This window comes from Chelonia mydas, chromosome 1 (assembly GCF_015237465.2).
Source record: "Chelonia mydas isolate rCheMyd1 chromosome 1, rCheMyd1.pri.v2, whole genome shotgun sequence".
Taxonomy (NCBI): domain Eukaryota; kingdom Metazoa; phylum Chordata; order Testudines; family Cheloniidae; genus Chelonia; species Chelonia mydas.
Window position 1 is genome coordinate 194,014,265 of NC_057849.1, and position 23,205 is coordinate 194,037,469.

At 42.5% G+C, this 23,205-nt stretch overlaps 2 protein-coding genes across 4 annotated transcripts in view; one reads left to right on the top strand and one right to left on the bottom strand.

The window, feature by feature from the left end:
- Positions 1-23,205, top strand: part of CMSS1 (cms1 ribosomal small subunit homolog) — a 361,068-nt gene that overhangs the window by 114,581 nt on the left and 223,282 nt on the right. The window lies entirely within an intron of this gene.
- FILIP1L (filamin A interacting protein 1 like) overlaps positions 1-23,205 on the bottom strand; it is a 284,630-nt gene that overhangs the window by 98,736 nt on the left and 162,689 nt on the right. For both annotated transcript variants that reach the window (XM_037908272.2, XM_037908258.2), the window contains exons 3-4: positions 12,338-12,611; positions 8,979-9,152 (exon numbers count right to left, since the gene is read on the bottom strand). In XM_037908272.2, the coding sequence (XP_037764200.1) occupies positions 8,979-9,152; positions 12,338-12,595 (432 nt within the window). In that variant the 5' untranslated portion in view covers positions 12,596-12,611. The remainder of the gene's footprint in view (positions 1-8,978; positions 9,153-12,337; positions 12,612-23,205) is intronic.

The following is a 23,205-nucleotide window of genomic DNA, read 5'->3' on the forward strand; positions in this document are numbered from 1 at the left end:
AGTTAACCCCTTGTTCACTGAGGAGCAAGTAAAGCTGGTGTGGGAAAAGGAGAAAGTTCAATTATTTTTAAACCTCTCCCTTTTAAATAAAAAGATAGGAATTCCAAAAACTGAAATAGTTTGACCAGCTCTATTGTTGGTCAAAAAAGAGAGGGAATTTTTTTCTGAATTGATTTGAAATATTTACCAAATTTTTTAGATATTTTAATATTTCAAAATTTGTAAAATTCTACCTTGCTCTAGAAGCAAGTGTTCTACATCCCATTACGCAGCTTCTGCATCAGACTGGTAAAACTTTGCTCCACACATTGTTAAACTTTATGCAGTCTCCTGCTCTCAGATGAGGTGGCTCTGGTCAGCTTTCAGGCAGATAATCTAAAAGTTGGCAATAAATAAGCATGGAGGAGACCCTCACTTTGGCTCAGTTGACAATTCAGTGGACTCACTGAGCATGCTTCAGTAAGTGGTGAGTTTCTCCTGATGACGTTAGTGGAGTCACAGTCAATGATATAAGGGAATTCAGGAAAATAGGCCATGATAGGAGGTGTGAGGCTTGAGATTTTTTGGGGTATGTATCTGTGGGGACAGGGAAGAAGGAAGCCAGAAGCTGAGAGATCCATATGGCCATTGCTTCAAAAATGTGTATGTGACTTCAACAGGGTGGAAATTGCTATCTTAGAAAACTTAATGAAACTTCTTGGCTTACATTTCATTAAAGCCAAACATAAAGGAATGGCTGGTTTCCCAGCATAAAAATGACTGTTGGAGGTGTATGCCCAGGGTAGTCAATCTGATATGAATAAATGGTATTAACAAGTGGAAAATATTCCTGTTTGTGATTCTTGGTGTGAAGGACATGGGAGCTCCCTATAGTATTTTATTAATATTATATGTTCTATCTGTTTGGAGTTCCATTGTGGTGTTTGCTGTAATTACAGGAGGTTTATTAAAGCAGTGATTACTTGTATGTATGCAGGGAAGTGGACAAAAAAGTCACATTGTTCCATTCATTGATACTTAATGGACAATGCAGATATCATTCACTTGGAAGGTTTGCCTCTGGCCTCACTGAGATCAACAGCCTGGCTGTAACCTGGCAGGAGAGGGGGCAGCTGAAGAATTTGATGGGGATAAAAGGACAGTTCCTGTAGAAGAGGGAAGAGTGAGGCAAGGACTCTGGATTGAGCAGATTGAACCTCAGTCCCCAGAGGGTGAGGGTGATAACTAGGCTTGCCTAAGCCTCTAGATAGGACAGATAGCTGTAAAAGGCTGTTTATTGTGTTAAAAAAACTCCTACTCTCTTGTTATGCTTTGATTGTACCTTTGTGAGTAAACAATACTCTGTTTTGAAAAGGCTGTTAGGGTCACTGTGTTCACAGCTTGTCACAGCTCCTGAAGGGAAGTTTTGTAGGTAGCTGAGCCCAGAGTGGCTGAGCAATCACGGTTGGTACACCCAGTGCTGTAGTCAGAGGACAGGGTCTCAGAGTGGGAGAATTGTGGAATTCTGTTCAGTAGTTAGGAGTGGAAATTTGGGTGGGTCCAACTTTCAAGTGGGCGGGCAATGACAGACTGTGCTAGCTCAGCTACTCCCCTGATGTCACGCCCTCTTCTTAGCCCTGGTGCCCCAGACACAAGGTTTCACCTGCTTAGTGGGGCACACGCATGGGGTGGTTCAGAAGATGGCCAGGCAGAGCTGCTGGAGTGTAGCTTTCTGAAGGGTGGGCGCATAGCTCTGTCCTGGATCTCAGGTGCCTCAGTGATGCTTTGGGCTGCTGTGGCAGCACTATACCCTGCTCAGATTTGGGTGGGCCTGGAAGCTAAGTGGGTGGGCTGTTGCCACGCCCCTGATTCTGCTTTGAAAGAGGTATAGGCACAGGGCTTGTCACTTGGTGGGGTGCACTCTGAGACACTAAGGGAGGAGGGGTGAAAGGTAAAGATATCCCTAAACCATCATACTTGGTACCTACAACTCTAAGATTGGAAGGATGTGAACTGCAATCCAAGGAAAGACACTGGATGTGAGAATTCTAAATAGGCAGGATTGCTCCCCAGACTCTCCGGCCAAATGCTGCATCTGCAAAAAATAGGCTCTGTATACAGTCTCTGACTAAAGACCCAGAGAGTGCAAACAAGCATCCATGTAAAGGTCCACTAAAAATATAATTAAAAAATCTTAATTAAATGATCTGTTGTTTTGTAATTTGTTCTTGCTAGCTGTGTGTTTTTGCTAGATCTAACACTTGGACATACTGTACAATACAATGGAAAATGTGAGAGGCTAGTTCTTGCGTAATGATGAATAGTTTCAAAAGCTAGAAGGTCACAGGAATTTAATCATTTAGAAACATTTTACCACCCACTGGTATCTAAAATCAAAACAGAATAGCATGTCTCATATCTGTTGTGCTGGAACTGGATTCTTAAACTTTTTCTGTAGGCTGTTTTGTGTGTAGTGGCACTGTGCCAGTATAAAATCCGAGAGAGTTGCTTTTCTTTATATAAATCCAATGTTCACAGAATGAATAAATTAATTAATAATGCCAGTGTTAGAGTGTATTTGTGTAAATAATCTTTGGTTTAAGATTATATATGATAAAGCACTGTGCAGAGAGAGATTTGGGTCTTTCTGAATACATATGGGCATTTTTTTCCCTCCCTTTCAACAGTATGAGCCAAATATTTATTTAGACAAAATATTCTTGTCCCAGCTGCCAAGTTTCCAGCATTGATGTTACTTTTTGCCCCCCATGACTGTAATCCATGGGCACTGCCTGCCTTCTTCTATGGGCATTTGAAATTAGTGGCCAAAATTTGCAAGATGATAGAGATGGTATTGAATGTGCTCTGTTTAATAGGTGATAAGCGTGCATCCTTCTCTCAGCTGATTGGCGTTGGACTTGAACAGATGGATTAAAACTTGATTTGGGCTAGACTGATACAAGATGTTAGCGCCCCCTCCCCCAGGAGGCATGATGGACAAATCTCAGTGTTACACCCTTTTGAGTCCGACCAGAGAGGAAGGTGATGGCAAATTTCTGAGCTTCAGAGCATGAGGTCCAAAACAGCTGATCTACAGCTAAACTACCAGTGGCCATAGAGAGTTCTAAATCTGAAGTGGCTTGTTAATGATAGGGATATTAAAATAGAAAAAGAGCGGAGAGTGTTAATCCTCCTATCCCCGTCTTTAAAAAAAAATATTCAAAGTTGGGGAAAGGACTTCCATCATGCAGTTGCCACCAGTATGTTTGGTGCATTTCCTCTCATCTGTCAGACGAGTGGCAACCAATCTGAAGTCAGGTTTATCCATGGCCAGCCTCTTGCCCTATAGCAGTCAAGGTAGACAGACATGGCAGGCAAATTAACCACATGTGACAGGCATTATTCACGTTTCTTAAAGCACTACTGGAAGGCGCTCAGATACTACGGTGATAAGAGTAGTACAAGAACTAGTATAGAATACAATAGAGTTGTCCCCAAATTGTTCTCCTGCCTCTCAGAGGCAGCTGCAGTTGGTACAGTCTCTTCAAGGTGTCACCCCCCCGCCCCCCCCAGCCTTTTAAGGCTCCAGAGCCCTAATGGAGCAGAAGAAAGCAGATGGCTCTCTGAGGGAAGGAGGACAGAAAAATACCACTTCTGTGTGAGCATGTTCTGTGTGAAGTCCCCCGCCCCTCCCTGCTGTCCTGTTGCAATGATAGCCTGGTCAAATGGGATTAGGCTTGCTCCTGGCTCCTAACGTACCAGAGATAGAAAGGGAATGTACCATCCAGTAAGACCTAGCAAATTCAGACTCATAGGGGGAGTCCTGGGATAGGCAACACCCAGAGCCACTCCCTGTCTTCATTTGATTTATCTGGAGAGGGCCTCCACCCAAGGTCTGAGACTGGATTAGCCATTTGTTCATGGCGTCCCAGTAGGGTATTTCTTTTCTCTCCCTAACCCAAGAATCTCCCAAAAGAGACTTTCTTTCTGTATTTTTCAAGCCACCACCCCAGTAATTGCGAGGAACTTCTTTTCTGACTAGGAGCCAAAATATCCACCTGTTCACTTTTTATCTCATATTGTGAGTCTCTGGAGGAAGGAGAATTGGACCTGTACTCTGAGCCTTCAGATCTCTTCTGAGAATCCTGAGTCTCTGTGGAGGAATGGGTTTAGTTATTTTCCCATCCCACTAAAACCCTGAAGATTTCTCCAATAGAGTCTAATGCCCAAGAGGATGTTGTTTCCCCCATCTTTATGTAGGCGAATCATTGGACCAGGCTCTTCCTTGTTCATGGTAGGTTGCTTGGCTCCTGGTTCCCTTCCCTCCTGCCCCAAGAACCTGCAAAGAATCTTGTGACTGAATCATGCCTTTCATGATTTGTGACTGGCCCACACGAATGTGGGCTCAGCAGTAGCATCTCATACCAAACCCTCAGACCTGTTCCTGGAGTCTATCATTTCCTTCTGTGATCATCTTGATTGTAAAGTGGATAATATACTCAGGAAAACCTGCCATCTAGCAGACTGTGACCACTTCCATCTGCACCTTGTACACCTCCAGGGTAGTTATTTCAGATGTAAGACAACATTTCTTGATCAATAGAAACCTTCCATGTGCCTTGCTGGGGGTTTTCAGCCTCATTGATCTGAGGTCCATCCATCTTGGAACTTACATCCTCAATTCATGGGCTGCCTCTCACAGTTTTTCTAGATTCACTCTCTGGAGAACAGTCTCATCTTATCTTCGTTTCCTTGCTCTCCTCTAACATCCTGGACTCCGTTCTGAAAGAAGTCTCTGAGAAGAGAACCACTTTGCCTGACCTGAGAGAATTGTTTGAGAAGTGCAGCTCTAGCCCGGGCAAGTAATATTCCTTTTGCGAGCTGGAGTTGAAGTCCAAACTCTTTTCTGGCCAGTTCAAGACCAATAGGAATTCTTTCTGATGACTCCTATCCTGCTTCATCCATCTTGGTTTTTGCGGGGGGTGGGGACGGTAACAATCTTCCTCCAATGTTTACCTTATCCCACCCTCACTAGAAAGCACACAGGAGTCTGTCACACCTATCTTCTATCCCACCTAAACATCATCCCTCTCTCCTTTCATCCCAATGAAAATAAGCTGCATCCTGTGTATAAACTACAACATGTTCTTGATCATGGATCGTGCTGTAGTGTGTCTGGTGAAGACATGGTATGGCAATAGGAGATTGCTCTCCCGTTAGCATAATTGCTCCACCTCAATGAGAGGCGGAAGGTATGTCAGTGGGAGAGCATCTCCTGCTGACACAGTGTGGTATAGACACCGCTTTAAGTCAATGTAACTTACGTTGCTCAGGCAGGTGGCTTTTTCACACCCTGGAGCGACGTAAGTTACATTGACTTGAGTGGTAGTCAAGACAAGCCGTAAGATGCTCTGAGATCAATCAGATTGGATGAGGATCCTCAAACTCTTCCTGGTTAAAAAGCCAAGTTCCCTGCCCCTACAGTGTCTCTTGGAATCTATTCAAGGAGGGAGAAAGCAGTGTATTTTTCTTGCCCTTAGGGGTACTCATAATCGGATTTAACATTTGAGTCAAGTCACAGTTTAACCTGAATGTGGGCATTCTGCACTTAGCTCCTTGAAGGTGTTGATCCACATCATAAACCTGTGTCATAGTTTGTCAAGACTGGGAGAAAACGCTCAAGAGAAGCCAGAACAGCAGGCATTTTACAGGTCAGGGCTGAAATAGATTGCCAGAGCTACATGAGGAAGTTCACAGAGCCCTTTTTCCCACAGTGTGGTTGTCCCTCACTTCTCATACATATTTACAAAAAGCAAACAAAAACTGAAATTTGTCCCTAAAACGTAAAATAAATAAATAAAATGGAAAAAAATTCTACGCAGTTTGACAGTCCTTTGGTTTACTGAAATGTACGGCGTACCAGGGATCTGTATCATTTTTGCCATGCTCAGAACGTTTACCTCTGTCTTTGTAACTGCTAAGTCCAGTGATGTTAAAAAATCCTTTTTGTGCCATTAAAGTGTTAGAAGGAAAAACCTGTGCCTAAACTTATGCAAAATAGCAGACTGCACTTAAAGTTTTTAAACTTCTTTTGACTGTTTTTCAAATCATTTCCATTCATACTCAAAGTATCTATGACCTAATGCCACAGTGTTCTCAAATAAATTAACCTCTGCAATTTAACTTTGTCTGTTTTAGATTATATCTAGAGATTTTAACCTTCGAGCTCCTGAAATGAGTCTCTGACCTTTTGCGTGACATTAGTTTCTGTGGAATGAACTCTGTATCCTGGGATATGTTTTTGTTACAGAGCCTGGAAAACACTTGGTGGAAGAAGTCTTGTTCATTACTTTTTTTAATAACAGTAATCTATAATGAGCACTAAAATCATGTTTATCAGAATGAAAGGGGGGACATTCAAGAATTTATTTGGATTAATAGATATAAACAGATTTTTTTATGTAAGTGATATACACTGGGGGGGCGCGGGGTCACAATTTAAATTCAGAGAAACATAGTTCAGAAATGACGACTTATATTGCTTAATTATCCGTGTTGTATTTCTGCCTTGATGAAGTTTGTAACCTTCAGTAATTTTAATAAACGGTAAAAAGCCAGATCGTACAGTTCTTGTGCACCTACAACTTCCGTTGGGAGCTTAGAGCATACAAGGACTCAGGGTTGAGCCCTTTGGACCAAATTCACACCTGGCACAAGCAGAGAAATTCCCATGAAGCTAGTGGAGATGTCTGCTTGCGCCAGATGTGAATTTGGTCCTCCAGAAAGCAAACTGATACAATAAACAACATAGTTATTAAGCTAATTTTTAAAGGTCTGAGTGGACATTAACAATACTTACTACAACTTCCCTCCTCTCTTCCGGTGAAGTAAATAAGCATAGAATTATAGAATCATAGGACTGGAAAGGACCTCGAGAGGTCATCTAGTCCAGTCCCCAGCAGTCCTGGCAGGACTAAGTATTATCTAGACCATTCCTGACAGTTTGTCTAACTTGCTCTTAAAAATCTCCAGTGATGGAGATTTCACAACTTCCCCCTACACAGTTTATTCCAGTGCTTAACAACCTGGAAAGTTAGGAAGTTTTTCCTGATGTTCAACTTAAACCTCCTTGGCTGCAATTTGAGCCCATTGCTTCTTGTCCTATCCTCAGAGGTTAAGAAGAAAAATTCTTCTCCCTCCTCCTGGTAACAACTCTTTATGTACTTGAAAACTGTTATGTCCCCTCTCAGTCTTCTTTTCCAGACTAAACAAATCAATTTTTCCCATCTTCCCTCATAGGTCATGTTTTCTAGACCTTTAATCATTTTTGTTGCTCTTCTCTGGACTCTCTCCAATTTGTCCACATCCTTCTTGAAATGTGGCGCCCAGAACTGGACACAATACTTCAGTTGAGGCCTAGTCAGTGCTTAGTAGAGCGGAAGAATTACTTCTCATGTCTTGCTTACAACGCTCCTGCTAATACATCTGTCAGGGTTCTTTCCCCACTTTGAACTCTAGGGTACAGATGTGGGGACCCGCATGAAAGATCACCTAAGCTTATTCTTACCAGCTTAGGTTAAAACTTCCCCAAGGTACAAACTTTGCCTTGGCCTTGAACAGTATGCTGCCACCACCAAGCATTTTAAACAAAGAACAGGGAAAGAGACCACTTAGAGACATCTCTCCCCAAAATATCCCCCCAAGCCCTACACCCCCTTTCCTGGGGAAGGCTTGATGATAATCCTCACCAATCAAAAGAATCACCTCTGTAAAATAGATGGAAAATACTTTACAGGGTATTCGGATTCAAAACACGGAGGATTCCCCTCTGGGCAAAACTTTAAAGCTACAGAAAACAAGAAAAAACCTCCCTCTTAACACAGGGAAAATTCACATAAAACAAAAGATAAACTAATCCACCTTGCCTGGATTACCTATACTGGTTGCAATATTGGAGACTTGGATTAGGATGCGTTGGAGAAGATGGATTTCTCTCAGTCCCAAGAGAGAACAAACATGTAAACAAAGAGCACACACAAAAGCCTTCCTCCCCCGGCCAAGATTTGAAAGTATCTTGTTCCCTTATTGGTCCTTTGGGTCAGGTGCCAGCCAGGTTAGCTGAGCTTCTTAACCCTTTACAGGTAACAGGATGTTGCCTCTGGCCAGGAGGGATTTTATAGCATTGTATACAGAAAGGTGGTTACCTTTTCCTTTATATTTATGACAACATCCCAGAATGATGTTCGCTTTTTTTGCAACAGCGTTACACTGTTGACTTGTATTTAGCTTGTGGTCCACTATGACCCCCAGATCCCTTTCTGCAGTACTCCTTCCTAGGCAGTCATTTCCCATTTTGTATGTGTGCAACTGATTGTTCCTTCTGAAGTGAAATACTTTGCATTTGTCCTTATTGAATTTCATCCTATTTACTTCAGACCATTTCTCCAGTTTGTCCAGATCATTTTGAATTTTAATCCTATCCTCCAAAGTACTTGCAACCCCTCCCAGCTTGGTATCGTCCGCAAACTTTATAAGTGTACTCTGTATGCCATTATCTAAATCAGTGATGAAGATATTGAATAGAACTGGACCTAGAACTGATTCCTGTGAGACCCCACTCATTATGCCCTTCCAGCATGAGGACTATGAGGAAAACAAACCTTGTGGGCTAAATGTATAGACTGCAATGGAGTTTCACCTGCTGAATTTTGCCCAGAGAGATTAAATTACTTCTCCAGGGTCATGTACCAAATTGCTGTGGGAGTTAGGGTTAGAATGTCTTGGGTCTCTGCTCCATGCTAAATCAGTTAGACCATGGTGCCTTGTAATTTACAGCAAAGTGTATTCTGTACTTTGCTCTACTACCGGATAGTCCATATTGGATGTGCAGTCTGAGAGCAATATCCTTCTCCCGCTGAAGTTAATGGGACTTCTGCTATTGACTTTGATGGCAATATGGTTAGTCCTTCTGTGTGTATATTGTATAATACTATGCATACCTCTCCCATAGGCTTTTCATAGATATCCTCTTGCCATTGTGCAACCTTGGTTTGGATAGCATCTCGCTGGAGTGCCTCTAATACCTTTTTGGGAGTAACAAAGCCATATTGTGCTTCAAGCAAAGCCAGGTCAATTTTTTCAGCCTTCAGAACTCCTATGACTTCATCTTGAGCCTGCAGAAACACAAAGAATTTATGTATTGGCATGCTCAATGAGTAGCTTCTACATTAACATTTGGCAATAGTTTTTAAAGTTCTTCAAATTGTACGTTAAGTACCCTTGAGATATTTGGTAAAGCGAACTCTTTAAAATTATAAGAGAAATACTGGTCTTTGTATTTTCAAAATCCTATGCTTAATCTTTTTTTAAAAAATATATATATAAATATGAGCTTTTAGGTACATTTTCTGTGATACTCATATTTTGTTAAAAGTAGATTATGTAATTCAGTTTTTGTACGAACACATACTTTTCATTGTACAAGAATTTAGAACAAAATGTCATTTCAGGTATTGGCATCTATTTTTAGATTTTCATGTAGTTTTTAATGTACTTTGGGAAGCTAAGAAGCTTTGCATTCTCTGTTCACACAGGGTACAAAGGCAGCTTTTGTTGTTTAAACTGATTCGGAGGTAGTCAGCTTCTATTGTTACATGTACATGTTTGTTCACTGAAGCTAGTGAGGTACATGGTGCAGAGGATGTGACCTTTCACAACATGCATTCCAAAAGCATGCAATAATGGCAGCTCTTTAGAACAAGATTAATTGCCCTTAAAGCTGGCAGAAGTGACGTGTGTATGTGAGAGAGAGAGAGAGAGAGAGAGAGAGAGATTATGTATAGGGGTGTGTGTGTGTGTGTGAGAAATACATAAGGCCAAGATTTTCGAAAGTAACTAATAATATTAGAGTCCTCAATCTTGGGTGCCCCCTCAAGGCACTTCAAAGGATGTTGAGTTACAGAAAGTGTTGAGCCCTGCTTTCTGAAAACCAGGCCTCTTTAAGATGTCTCAGGTTGCCCACCCAAAAATCTAGTCATCTTTGAAAATTTTGGCTGCATATGTGTACATTATACACTCTGTATACTTAATTGTATGTATTTTTCTTTATATAATACCATAATTGCCAACATTCTCTTTAAGAGTAGAGTGGTAATTCGCTTACTTAGTAGTATGTTTGCATATGTTCTGGGACAAAACAGCAGGCACTGTACCTTTTATAAAGTTACTGTGTAACAAAGCCTATTGTGGAAACACATTGCTTGTATTTGTGGGGAGCCTATAGTGTTTGATAGGTATATAAAGATAGTGTTTGAGAGGTTTAGGTATATACCAAGATATAGGTATATAAAACAAATAAAAGCGAATACCATGCAATTTTAAAAAATAACTTCCTACTCCTTCATGGTGACAGATGTTAAGAAGTTAGAGGGGGAGGAATGCCTGTTAAAATTAACTCTGAAAATGTCAAAAGGAAAGGCAGAAAGTCAAGTCACTTAAAATAAATCTATACTAGGATTTCTAGAAAAAATTTGTAATGACATTTTCAGGCTGTACACCCAATATTGCTAACTCTCACGACTTTATCATGAGTGTCATACTATTTGTTTTTCTTAAAGCTCCAGCCTCTGGAGTCATGAGATTCTCATGAAGTAACAGCTTTAAAAAAAACAGTTTCTCACTCTCCTGGAGGAGGAGAAAAGCTGAAAAAGTGACTCAAGTTATCTCCTCTCAGAAAACAGAAGGCAAATAAAAGATGCAAGATTTAAAACTTTTTAAAATCTAATTTTTAAGATAATCTCATGATTTTTGGGGATTGAATCATAATTTTGGAAGGGTTGAAGTTGGCAGTACTGTATACTGGCAAATCAGGAATCCAAAAAATTGCATTCCTACTTTTTTTTCTGCAAAAGTATTTTCTCTCTGACCTACAGGAACAACCGGCAAATTATGCAGTGACATACTGGGGTATGTTCATATTTTTAATTTAAACCATTTCAATTTTAAACATACTGATACTTTTCTTTTCTTTTTTTTTTAAACAAGACAGAGATGTATTTGCTTAGAACTGCATTTTCAGAGAGAGTGTTTGGGAAATCTGGGTCTTGATCTAAATTTAGAGAGAAGGCAGGGAAACAGGTGATGACTTTGAAAAAGTTTAATACCACAGCGTTTTTCTTAACGCGCACATCACTGCCTGATTTCATATGAAATAGCCCACCCTGTGTTTTGGGCCCAGTATTGGCGGAGCGGGGAAAGGGTTGCTCGGATTTTCCCTGTGGAAAGGGCCAAAATAACATATTCTACAAGAATTGACAGTAGACCTGGGAGGGTGCGCATGTGTATCTGTGTTCAACTGGTCGCTTATGTGTGAATGACCAGTTGAATAAACAGACACGCAGAATATATATAATATTAATGTGTGTCTACATATACATATATTAATAATAAAAGTACTCACATAGGTAATGTCGAGATGTTAAACTGTGAAACCATGTGATAAACCCATTTATCATGCACTTTTGACCAATTCGCCTGATCTCTGCTCACAAACATTCCAAACTCATGAGCAGTTTCAAACAGCTGTCGCTACTTTTATTAAATCACCTAGCTCTTCTCCTTTTTTCTGCGAATACAGACTTCCATTCTCACTCCCAAATTATATTTGCCCGGGGTAGGCAGCATTCAGCCCTGGGCCACTGAGAGCTTTTACATATAGAAAAAGTCACAGTTTTGAAATCCAATATCTCATGGCCATGGTGGGAGCCAGCAGTCATTCCTAGCCCAGTAAGGCCTGATATAATGGACCTTTTAAACTATTGTAAACCTATTTTAGGACATTTTTAGGGGGTTTTACTGCTCCCTTTGAATCGTATATAGTTGTACTCCAAGTAACTAATGCAGCTGGCTTTACAGGGAGGACACAAGAAATGGCCCCAATAAAAGTTCTGTTTTTTAAATTTCTAAAACATTCCTAAAATAGTTATATAACAAATATATTCTGAATACAGATGGGATTGTGTGGAATTAAAGTTTTACCTGTTGTCCGTAGGGATGAATTCACACGTAGTTGCACGCTTTGAGAGTAATGGGACCATTGAGCCACTAAGATGTTTCCATGATGACACCTATATATTTCAAATACGTTATATACTGGGATGAGTAGGGAAAGTCTAGTGTTTGTTTTGGGTTGGGAGTTCTTGTCTGTGGTGTATGGATGAATATTTTATGTACTCTTACATTTTGCATTTGTACACCTGCACCAATTAAAATAGGTGTACTATCTAAAAGAGGGGTGAGGGAAAGCATATATTTAGAGTAGATTATGCAATGAACCTACAACTTGGAACATAAAACACACCTGTAATTCACCCTCAAGCACACTAAGAAGAAATAGCAGGTCATCTCGAGAGAGGTCTTCTCCTTTCTCGGAATATCTTTTTTGTTTTTTCTCAGATTCGGGGCTTCTTAGGATGGTGCTGGTTTCTTTCTCATTTTGTCCCCTTTTCATGTTTACTCTCCCAGCATAAGGAGCATCTTCCTCATGGTGGCCTCTTATCTTTTGCTGGCACTGTTTTGATTTGGTTGGACTTTCTGTGCTGTTACTTCTGGAGCGCATGTGTATGTCCCTGGAGCTGGAAGGAAGGGGGAAAAAGTGAAATATTTTAACCATCATTGAACATAGAGAATTACCGGTGGTGGCATTCACCTCAGAACAGAGGGTCCACAAAAGTCTGCGTACGCCACTTAAGTGGAACAGAAGTCCTATATGAATGGTGTAAATGGTTCATAAGCAGACTGACCACGTCTCCTGGGGTGTCGGAAGCTTTTTGCTTGTAAATGGGAGTCTTCCCAACTCCTGATTTTTTTAATGTTATCTCCTGCAATAGCAATACGCTTTCTCCTGCTCGGCACCAGCCATTCCAATTCCTTTCTCAGGTGCCTTACTTTGGGCCCCGAGGGAGAATTGGAGGGGTCAGTGCACTTCTTGCTCTCTGGTTGGTGTGCATGAAGCTAGTCCCGCCCCCGGCAATAGCAAGCAGGCGCTCTCACACACTGGCCATTCGGGCTATCTCGCTTGCGCTCTGCAGCAGACAGGTAGGAGAGAGGGAATGTTGACTGGTTGCAAAGTAGTGCTGGGTATCTCTGTGGTCATACTGCTCTTGCCAGAACTCTGACCACTGTGCACATTCAGCAGAGACACGTCAAGGAGGCATATGTCATGTGCCCCTGGCCCACCACCGATCTCTGAAATTAGTTTGAAAATGTTGGTCAGTATGTCCCTAGGAGCTTGTGTGAACCTACTGCATCGGGATGAACTTTGCCCCGAGGGTCTAAATGGATCTTAAGTAGTGCATTGTGCCTTGCTGAAATATTGTCTGTCTGCATCACAGGAAACCCAAATTCCAGTGTGAAATATAAACTATGGGAATTTCACTTGAAATAGAAACGTTGCAGATAGGGCAATTTGGATTAAGAGTATTTTCACTGAGAAGCAATGTATAATGTACCGTACTCTGTCTGTTGTTATTGGATATCTTTATGGATTAAAGATCTCCCTTTTTGGTGGTAAGCTTTTAGAGTTGCCAGTCCTCCAGGAATTAAAGATTAATCTGTAATTAAAGATTATGTCATGTGATGAAACCTCTAGGAATACATCCAGCCAAAATTTGGCAATCCTAGTTTGAGATAAGGCACAGATGACAGTGCCTAGCCTAATGGAGCCCCAATCCTGACTAGGCCTTCTGAGTGCTATTATTTATATCACTATTACATCCTAAACATTGTTGTCAATTAATTAATACTCTTACAAACATTAAATCACTCAAGGAGCTCAACCTACTCAGCTTCTCATAAAGAAGGTCATTGGATGACTGTATCACCATGTATAAATACCTGTAGGGGGAACAGAAATATGATAATAGAGGGCCCTTCAATCTAGCAGGCAAAGATATAATTGGGTCCAGTGGCCAGAAATTGAAGCTAGATAAATTCAGACTTGAAAAAAGGTGAAAATGTTTAATAGTGAAGGTAATTAGCCACTGGAATAATTTACCAAGGGTTGGGGTGGATTCTCCATCACTGGCAAATTTTAAATCAAGATTGGACATTTTTCTAAAAGATCTGCTCTAGTTCCATCACATCTATTGGATTTGAAATAGTAATTAATTCAGGGAAGTCCTATGGCCTGTGTTATGCAGGAGGTCTGATTAGATGGTCACAGTGGTCCTTCCGGCTAAAATTTGTGAATCTATGAATAAGAAAACTCCAGCAGAGTTCCTCCTTTTGTCTGATCCTGAATGGAAATCCTAATCCTGGGTTTACATCTTTAAATAAAGTCGGCTCCTGCGATCATAACATAACAAATATAGTAGCTTTTGTGGTTTCACTGCAGGAGGAGGATTCAAAGAGTAGGAGAGGGGAGAGAGCTTTTATTTCAGCATAAATATGGATTGATTAGTTAAAAGTGACTAAGAACATTATGGAAAGGTAAGTGGAATTCTGTATCGCTGGAAATTTTCTATGGTGGTAAAGTCCCATTGTAATAGACACATAATAATGTTAAAGTATTCTTAAAGTCATCACAGGAGGAAACATTCCTTCTGGTCTCCCAGAGCCAGAATATACCAGTTTTGAGGCAAAGTGCTTGGGATACGTATTTTATCAGGTTTTGCATTTACTAGTATACGGTTGGGGTAGGAGCTCATTGTAAGGCCAGCATCACATCCTGCTTCAAGTCCCTCCTCAATATAATATATTCAGAAGACTGCAACCTAATAATGGCTAGACAGGTGGCATGTTGTGTTTACTGCTTGATTGGTTAGGTATTGTGCTTATCCTAATATTTATGTTGCCCTGTTTCTTATCCCACTACCCTCCCCCCACCATCCCCCACCCCACCCAACATGCTTGTTTGTATTATCTGCCTGTTATGTCTTGTCTCTTAGATTGTAACCACTTTAGTACCTGGATTGTTGTTTACTATATGTTTGTACAATGCCTATCACAATAGGGCCCTGGCCTGGCCCGGCCCTCTAGAGTCTTGGCATTACCACAGTAAAAGTGGTCAATAAGAATCATATCAACAAATACAGGGGTGATGTAGTAAATCCAATTATCTGATCACCAATACACCATCATGCTGCACGTGTAGCATGCCATGAAATGCATAAATGATGCACAAAGCCCTGCTTTATTTTTCTTCTAGTGGATTCTGCATGTTCTTTATGCAGCACCCAAAACCGCAGCTCCTGCTTGTTTTAAACTGATCATTCCAGGGCTCAAGAAGGCATTTCCTCCCCCACGTACAGAACTGTCCTGTAGGCCAGGTGTATTACAGGGAGTTTTCACCTTCTGAAACATTAGGTTTTGGCTACAACCAGAAGCAGGATTCTGGACTTGATAGAGCAATGGTCTGACCAGGAATGGCAAGATCTGTGCTTCCCCTCCCTTTCCCCCGCTTTTACACACAAACGCTCATATCCTTGGGGACCCATGCCATGTACCTTCTTCACAACCAAACAGGGCTGGCTGAGACCCCCTTTGGAGTCTGTCAAGGCAACTCCTTAATCACCCAGACATGTCACTAGTTTACTAACACAAGGTGCTTTATGCCTGAGAAGGCAAGCTGACCTTCTGCTGAATAGGTCAGCTGCCCAGGCAGATGGGGTCTCAGCAATACTCCAGTGTATGCCTAGCCCCAAGTACTGTGAGTATTTTCCGCTGAACGGAGCCATTGCTGCATAGAAATACTCTGTTGTGGCATACTTGAATACAAACACAGCAACTCTGTTAAATCTGCTAACCAAAATATTTACCTAGGTTCAGATTTCAGAGTAACAGCCGTGTTAGTCTGTATTCGCAAAAAGAAAAGGAGTACTTGTGGCACCTTAGAGACTAACCAATTTATTTGAGCATAAGCTTTCGTGAGCTACAGCTCACTTCATCGGATGCATACTGTGGAAAGTACAGAAGATGTTTTTATACACACAAACCATGAAAAAATGGGTGTTTACCACTACAAAAGGTTTTCTCTCCCCCCACCCCACTCTCCTGCTGGTAATAGCTTATCTAAAGTGATCACTCTCCTTACAATGTGTATGATAATCAAGTTGGGCCATTTCCAGCACAAATCCAGGTTTTCTCCCCACCCCCTGCCACAAACCCACTCTCCTGATGGTAATAGCTCATCTAAAGTGATCACTCTCCTTACAATGTGTATGATAATCAAGGTGGGCCATTTCCAGCACAAATCCAGGGTTTAACGTCTCGGGGGGGGGGGGGGGGGGGGGGAGGGGAGGGGAGGGGAGGAAAAAACAAGGGGAAATAGGTTACCTTGTGTAATGACTTAACCACTCCCAGTCTCTATTCAAGCCTAACTTAATAGTATCCAATTTGCAAATGAATTCCAATTCAACAGTCTCTTGCTGGAGTCTGGTTTTGAAGTTTCTCTGTTGTAATATCACAACTTTCATGTCTGTAATCGCGTGACCAGAGAGATTGAAGTGTTCTCTGACTGGTTTATGAATGTTATAATTCTTGACATCTGATTTGTGTCCATTTATTCTTTTACGTAGAGACTGTCCAGTTTGACCAATGTACATGGCAGAGGGGCATTGCTGGCACATGATGGCATATATCACATTGGTGGATGTGCAGGTGAATGAGCCTCTGATAGTGTGGCTGATGGTATTAGGCCCTGTGATGTGTCCCCTGAATAGATATGTGGGCACAGTTGGCAACGGGCATTGTTGCAAGGATAGGTTCCTGGGTTAGTGGTTCTGTTGTGTGGTATGTGGTGGCTGGTGAGTATTTGCTTCAGGTTGGGGGGCTGTCTGTAGGCAAGGACTGGCCTGTCTCCCAAGATTTGTGAGAGTGTTGGGTCATCCTTCAGGATAGGTTGCAGATCCTTAATAATGCGTTGGAGGGGTTTTAGTTGGGGGCTGAAGGTGATGGCTAGTGGCGTTCTGTTATTTTCTTTGTTAGGCCTGTCGTGTAGTAGGTGACTTCTGGGAACTCTTCTGGCTCTATCAATCTGTTTCTTCACTTCCGCAGGTGGGTATTGTAGTTGTAAGAACTCTTGATAGAGATCTTGTAGGTGTTTGTCTCTGTCTGAGGGGTTGGAGCAAATGCGGTTGTATCGCAGAGCTTGGCTGTAGACAATGGATCGTGTGGTGTGGTCAGGGCGAAAGCTGGAGGCATGAAGGTAGGAATAGCAGTCAGTAGGTTTCCGGTACAGGGTGGTGTTTATGTGACCATCGTTTATTAGGACTGTAGTGTCCAGGAAGTGGATCTCTTTTGTGGACTGGACCAGGCTGAGGTTGGTGGTGGGATGGAAATTGTTGAAATCATGGTGGAATTCCTCAAGGGCTTCTTTTCCATGGGTCCAGATGATGAAGATGTCATCAATATAGCACAAGTAGAGTAGGGGCGTTAGGGGACGAGAGCTGAGGAAGTGTTGTTCTAAGTCGGCCATAAAAATGTTGGCATACTGTGGGGCCATGCGGGTACCCATAGCAGTGCCGCTGATTTGAAGGTATACATTGTCCCCAAATGTAAAATAGTTATGGGTAAGGACAAAGTCACAAAGTTCAGCCACCAGGTTAGCCGTGACATTATCGGGGATAGTGTTCTTGACGGCTTGTAGTCCATCTTTGTGTGGAATGTTGGTGTAGAGGGCTTCTACATCCATAGTGGCCAGGATGGTGTTATCAGGAAGTTCACCGATGGATTGTAGTTTCCTCAGGAAGCCAGTGGTGTCTCGAAGGTAGCTGGGAGTGCTGATAGCATAGGGTCTGAGGAGGGAGTCTACATAGCCAGACAATCCTGCTGTCAGGGTGCCAATGCCTGAGATGATGGGGCGCCCAGGATTTCCAGGTTTATGGATCTTGGGTAGTAGATAGAATATCCCAGGTTGGGGTTCCAGGGGTGTGTCTGTGCGGATTTGATCTTGTGCTTTTTCAGGGAGTTTCTTGAGCAAATGCTGTAGTTTCTTTTGGTAACTCTCAGTGGGATCAGAGGGTAATGGATTGTAGAAAGTGGTGTTGGAGAGCTGCCAAGCAACCTCTTGTTCATATTCCGACCTATTCATGATGACAACGGCACCTCCTTTGTCAGCCTTTTTGATTATGATGTCAGAGTTGTTTCTGAGGCTGTGGATGGCATTGTGTTCTGCACGGCTGAGGTTGTGGGGCAAGCGATGCTGCTTTTCCACAATTTCAGCCCGTGCACGTCAGCAGAAGCACTCTATGTAGAAGTCCAGTCTGCTGTCTCGACCTTCAGGAGGAGTCCACCTAGAATCCTTCTTTTTGTAGTGTTGGTAGGGAGGTCTCTGTGGATTAGTATGTTGTTCAGAGGTGTGTTGGAAATATTCCTTGAGTTGGAGACATCGAAAATAGGATTCTAGGTCACCACAGAACTGTATCATGTTTGTGGGGGTGGAGGGGCAGAAGGAGAGGCCCTGAGATAGGACAGCTGCTTCTGCTGGGCTAAGAGTATAGTTGAATAGGTTAACAATATTGCTGGGTGGGTTGAGGGAACCATTGCTGTGGCCCCTTGTGGCATGTAGTAGTTTAGAAAGTTTAGTGTCCTAGGTTCAGTGAGCAATGAAAAGGATTAGACACAAATGGAATATTTGGGAACTTTTTAAAGTAGTATTTAAGTTCACTTTAAAGTTGTTTTACTGTGTCTGAAGAAGGCCCATGTTTTGCTGTTATTAATGCACTGTTTTATCTGTCTAATCTATTTTATCTGTTAATCTCTTCAGGAATTTATATCATGTTAATGAGTGTAATATGGATATGTGTACCTGGCAATATAAGCTCAGGCTCAGACTCTAGCTTGATCCCAAACCCCCCTTCCATCTACACACAGATCTCTGACTTAGGCTTGGACCTAGGATCCTAGGACCCTGTGGGGGTGGAGAGTGAAGCTGGAACCCAAGGTTCGAGCCCTATTGCTTTGCAGTGTGGATGCAGCTCCCCCGGCAACTTGGGTCCTGGGAGTCCACCAGAAATATCTCACAATCCATTGGGCAACTTCCTTTGTCCTCTCTATCCCAACAATCTCCAATCCACTCAACTGAAAATGGAAGCAACCCCACTTGCTGTAGTGCAGCAGCTCAGTGAGTCAGCATTTAACCCTTCCATTGTCTTCTGACTGCCAAGCTGCAAACACATCATCAGAGAGCCTTCTGTGTTTGCAGTGGAAACTGACCAGAAGAAACCTTTTGCAAAGTGCGCTGCTTCATGGTCATGGGAGCACAGCCAGAGTTTGGTAATTCTCTGGTGCAAGGCCAGCGAAACAGTGGATTTCAGCAAGAGTACAGGAGTGACCACACCTACCAGCAAACAATGAAGACTGGCAGCATTGGAGATATACCAGACTGGTGACCAGCACAGGGAGCAGATTAAATGGCTCAAGACTGAGTAAAGCAAAACCAGGGAGCAGAACCACAACTCACTGACATCATGTCTGTTTTATGAGGAGTTTGACTGGATGCCGAGCCTGGAGCCAGCGGTGGTGCATGATGACCTTGTCAGCCAGGATGGTGCCCTACTGGGCCCAGAATCCAGCATGGGGACTGATGGGATCCAGCAGCCCCCGGCAAGTGAGGGCAGTAAAGTGACTCTGTTGCTGAAACTGGTCCCCCAGGAGGCTGTGTTGTAGAAGCAGCAGCAGCACATCCTGGGGCCACACTTGGAGGAGATAAATCGTGGCCCCCGAAGGAAAAGCCTGCCTTGGACCCTGCAGCAGACAAAGGAAGGGATGGAAGCTGCCGTAGAGCCTGGTAAATTCCATTTTAATGTTTATTAATATAGGAATGGGAGGGATTTCCGCTCTATGAACCAGTGCAAAAGTTATGAGAAGCCCCAGCTAGGTGCATGTATCCGCTAATGGCGGATTGTATTCCAGTGCCTTCACTCCACACACGCCAGCCCACTCCACCACGTGGAGTTCAAAATGACGACCGGGGAATGCAAGCAGTAAAAACACCCTGAAAGTGAATTTTTACTGGAAAGGCGCAGTTTTATTTGCTTGGGCTGTTCCTGTTTCTTAAAAATAATAACCTCACATTGCCACACTTGTTAGTATACCGCTCTCAAACCATTCAACGGTGGAATGAGCCACTTGGAAACAGTGAACTCTTGAGTGAGTGTGTGTGTGTGTAAATGTGTTTCATTCATGAATCTAGTCCATTTTAGTTAAAGTCAGTCCATAGGTGACAAAATAATTTCTCCCAAATTCGACTGGGGTTTGAAATTTTAGTTCAGAAATATGCTTTGTGGGGCGGGGGGCTAGGAGGGAGGCTGTGTAGTTGTATGTGTTTCCATGCAGCCATAACTGGCTAAGCTATGTGGAAGCTAGTGCAGCAAGCATCCTGTTGATTCCCTCATGAATTCTGACCCAATTCCTGGTGCTGATAGATGCAGACTTTTCCCGAAGCAGGAACTCCAGATAGGTAGTCACATTTTGGGGAAGGGCGTATTTTCCAGGGACACCTCAGTAGCTGACCAGCCCACTCCACTCATAGATGTGCTGTTCAGTCACCATCCATTTGAATACTTCTGTTGCATACACTGCAGGTGTCCCACTGGTAGCTTGGAATAGCATCTCCCCTTACCACTTGGGCATCACCAAAATATGGGAAGACCTGAAATGATTAAAAAAAAAAAGCTTTTTTTAGCATGGTCATTCATGTCCCCGCACCCAAAATAGTTTTGCAATTTTTAGAAAACCATAAACAGCTTTGAATTTTTAACTTACCTTTGTCTCTGCTCTTCTTTCATTGTGATTAACCAGGCTGTGTCCAGGGAGCTTCTGTGATCTGAAGCATCCTTCTCACAATATACTGAAGTTTAGTTTGGAAAAGTAACATTTTATGTCCTTGGAATTCCACAAGGAGTTTTCTTGCTCTCCTGCACTGAGCTATTTGAGACAATAACCTTCTGTCCTAGTCCAGCCCCTTGACTTCTACAGGCTACAGAACCTCCACCGTGTGGCAGAAGCCTGGGCCAATGTACTTTCATGGACCATTCTAAGAGGAAGCATTTCCATGATGAACTTATGTTTGAAGTCAGAGCCTGGCTATACAGCTTGAGGATAGGGTTTCAGCATGGGAGCAGGCACTTGCTTCACAGTTCCTGGAACAGGAATGGTGGCAAAGGGAGGAGGACAGAGCTCAGCAGAAAGAGAGCTGTTTGAGCAGCTGGTATCACTAATGACCACAAGAGTACCAGCTCCTGCTGCATCACCCACACCACGGCCTGAGTCCCATGTGACGCTGTCCAGAAACAGCTGGAAATCTCTATGGCTGGGTGGCCCATGCAAGCAGGCCCCATGAGCAGCTGGGCAGGGCAACTTTGGCCCATGCAGTCCGCTGTATTGCTCCCTCCCCAGTGGATGCTTCCACCCCCACCCTGGCACCACTTGCGTAGCAAATCGGGAAAGGAGAACAGGGAACATGCCATAGTAAGGAGTTTCTGTCTTGCACATGGTTTACTTGGTTACACTTATTCATGTACTTTGGTGGTTTGTTTATTTATTTATTTATTTATTTTAAAGTTCCGTTGTTGTTGTTGTTTTGGTGTGGTAATGGCAGCTGGCCTGCCTGCCAGCGGGTGAATGTTGTACTTTTCCAGGATATGTTTATAAATTAAGCTTTTTATTTATCAAGCAAGTTTATTGCTATCACTGCATCACATCGTAGAATGTGTATTTCAAATAATAAAGTTAAACACATGATCAGGGACAATTAGGAATTAGTCTGCAAAGACTATTCCAGTTAATTACATCAGTCTGTACTGTGACTCGCCCTCCCTCCCACATTGTTTGTGAAGATAAGATTTAAAAAAAAAACCTTATTGTGCTGGCTTGCTGCATAGTCCATAGTGGATGTTCTAGGCTACTTTGGGTCCCAGTCAATGTTACAGCTGTGTGAGAGGTCAGATGAATACTCGTGCACACAAATTATTAGGTTGCACATTGAGTGAGTGATTTCTTTCTACTTTCAGATTTGGTGATCATGCTGTCAGTTGATTTTATATTTTGGGAAACGCACATCTGTGACTGAAGAACCACCTCAGTTCTTACAGCAGTTGCTTACATGGCAGGGTGATATTAGGAGATAAATGTGATGTATTATTAGCTTCATATAATTCAATGTAACAGCTGGAAACCGGGAGAAAGAGCCAATACCATGTGTCCAGTCAGCCCTCATCATATGAATAGTGAGTACTCTGTGGCTCGCCAGTGGCTTTCAGACCACAGTTTCAGAGCCACTGATTTAGAAGCAATTTTATGTTAATATTGTGGTTTGAGAACTCGAGAACTGGTATTCACAGCATACAGCACTTGGAATGCATGCTACAATTACCCAGAACTGAAAAACTTCATGTTTCTGCAGACGCTGGTCCCTTTTTGTGCAGCAAACAAAGAACTACTGCAGGAGTGAAAAACATAGACTTCATCCACCCATCTTGAAATTCCTCCCTTCCTCTTCCAAACTGCCAGAGCCTCTCTCCCCTCCCCCCCCCCCAGTTGCAACATGACCTAATGGTTGACCTTCTCAGGGCTCTTGACAGTTCAGACAGACCACTGACTGCAGCGTACTACGCTGTGGCCACTGCAGAGAGATAATCCATTGTAGTGCAAATCGGGCTGGTTTTCTGTAAGTTTTGTCAGCTTTTGAATGGCTCCAGTGTAACTTATAAACTGGAACAAAGTCATTTTTAACTTTTAACTTTGTGTTTTTACCTTTTTACATTGAGCAACATTTGCCACCCAAGTGAAAGTTAGAAGCTTTCTTCTTCTTCTTCTTCTTCTTCTTCTTTTTCTTCTTTTCTTTTTTTGAAAATAAAGAGGACAAAATTTTAATAGTACCATGAAGTTTCTGGATATCAACTGTCTCATGGCACCCTAAAGGGTCTGTCATCTCTTCAGAGCCAGGGTTCTGAACATTAGCTTAATGAGTGGAAAATCTTTCCTCTGTCTGCCTGTCTCTCAGCTGTACACTATAATAACCACGCCAAGAGGACCTGTTTACACCGGAGAGGTCTTGCAACATGGTTAAACATTCTTCCCTCTTGTAGCAGAGATGGTAGCTCACCATACTGAGGCTACATTAACTTCCCCTATAATCCCCATTGGAGGACAGAGCTGTCAACTGTTCGTATTTCATGGTATATTCTTCCTTTGAGCTAACTCAGGCTCCCCATTACTCTGTACCAA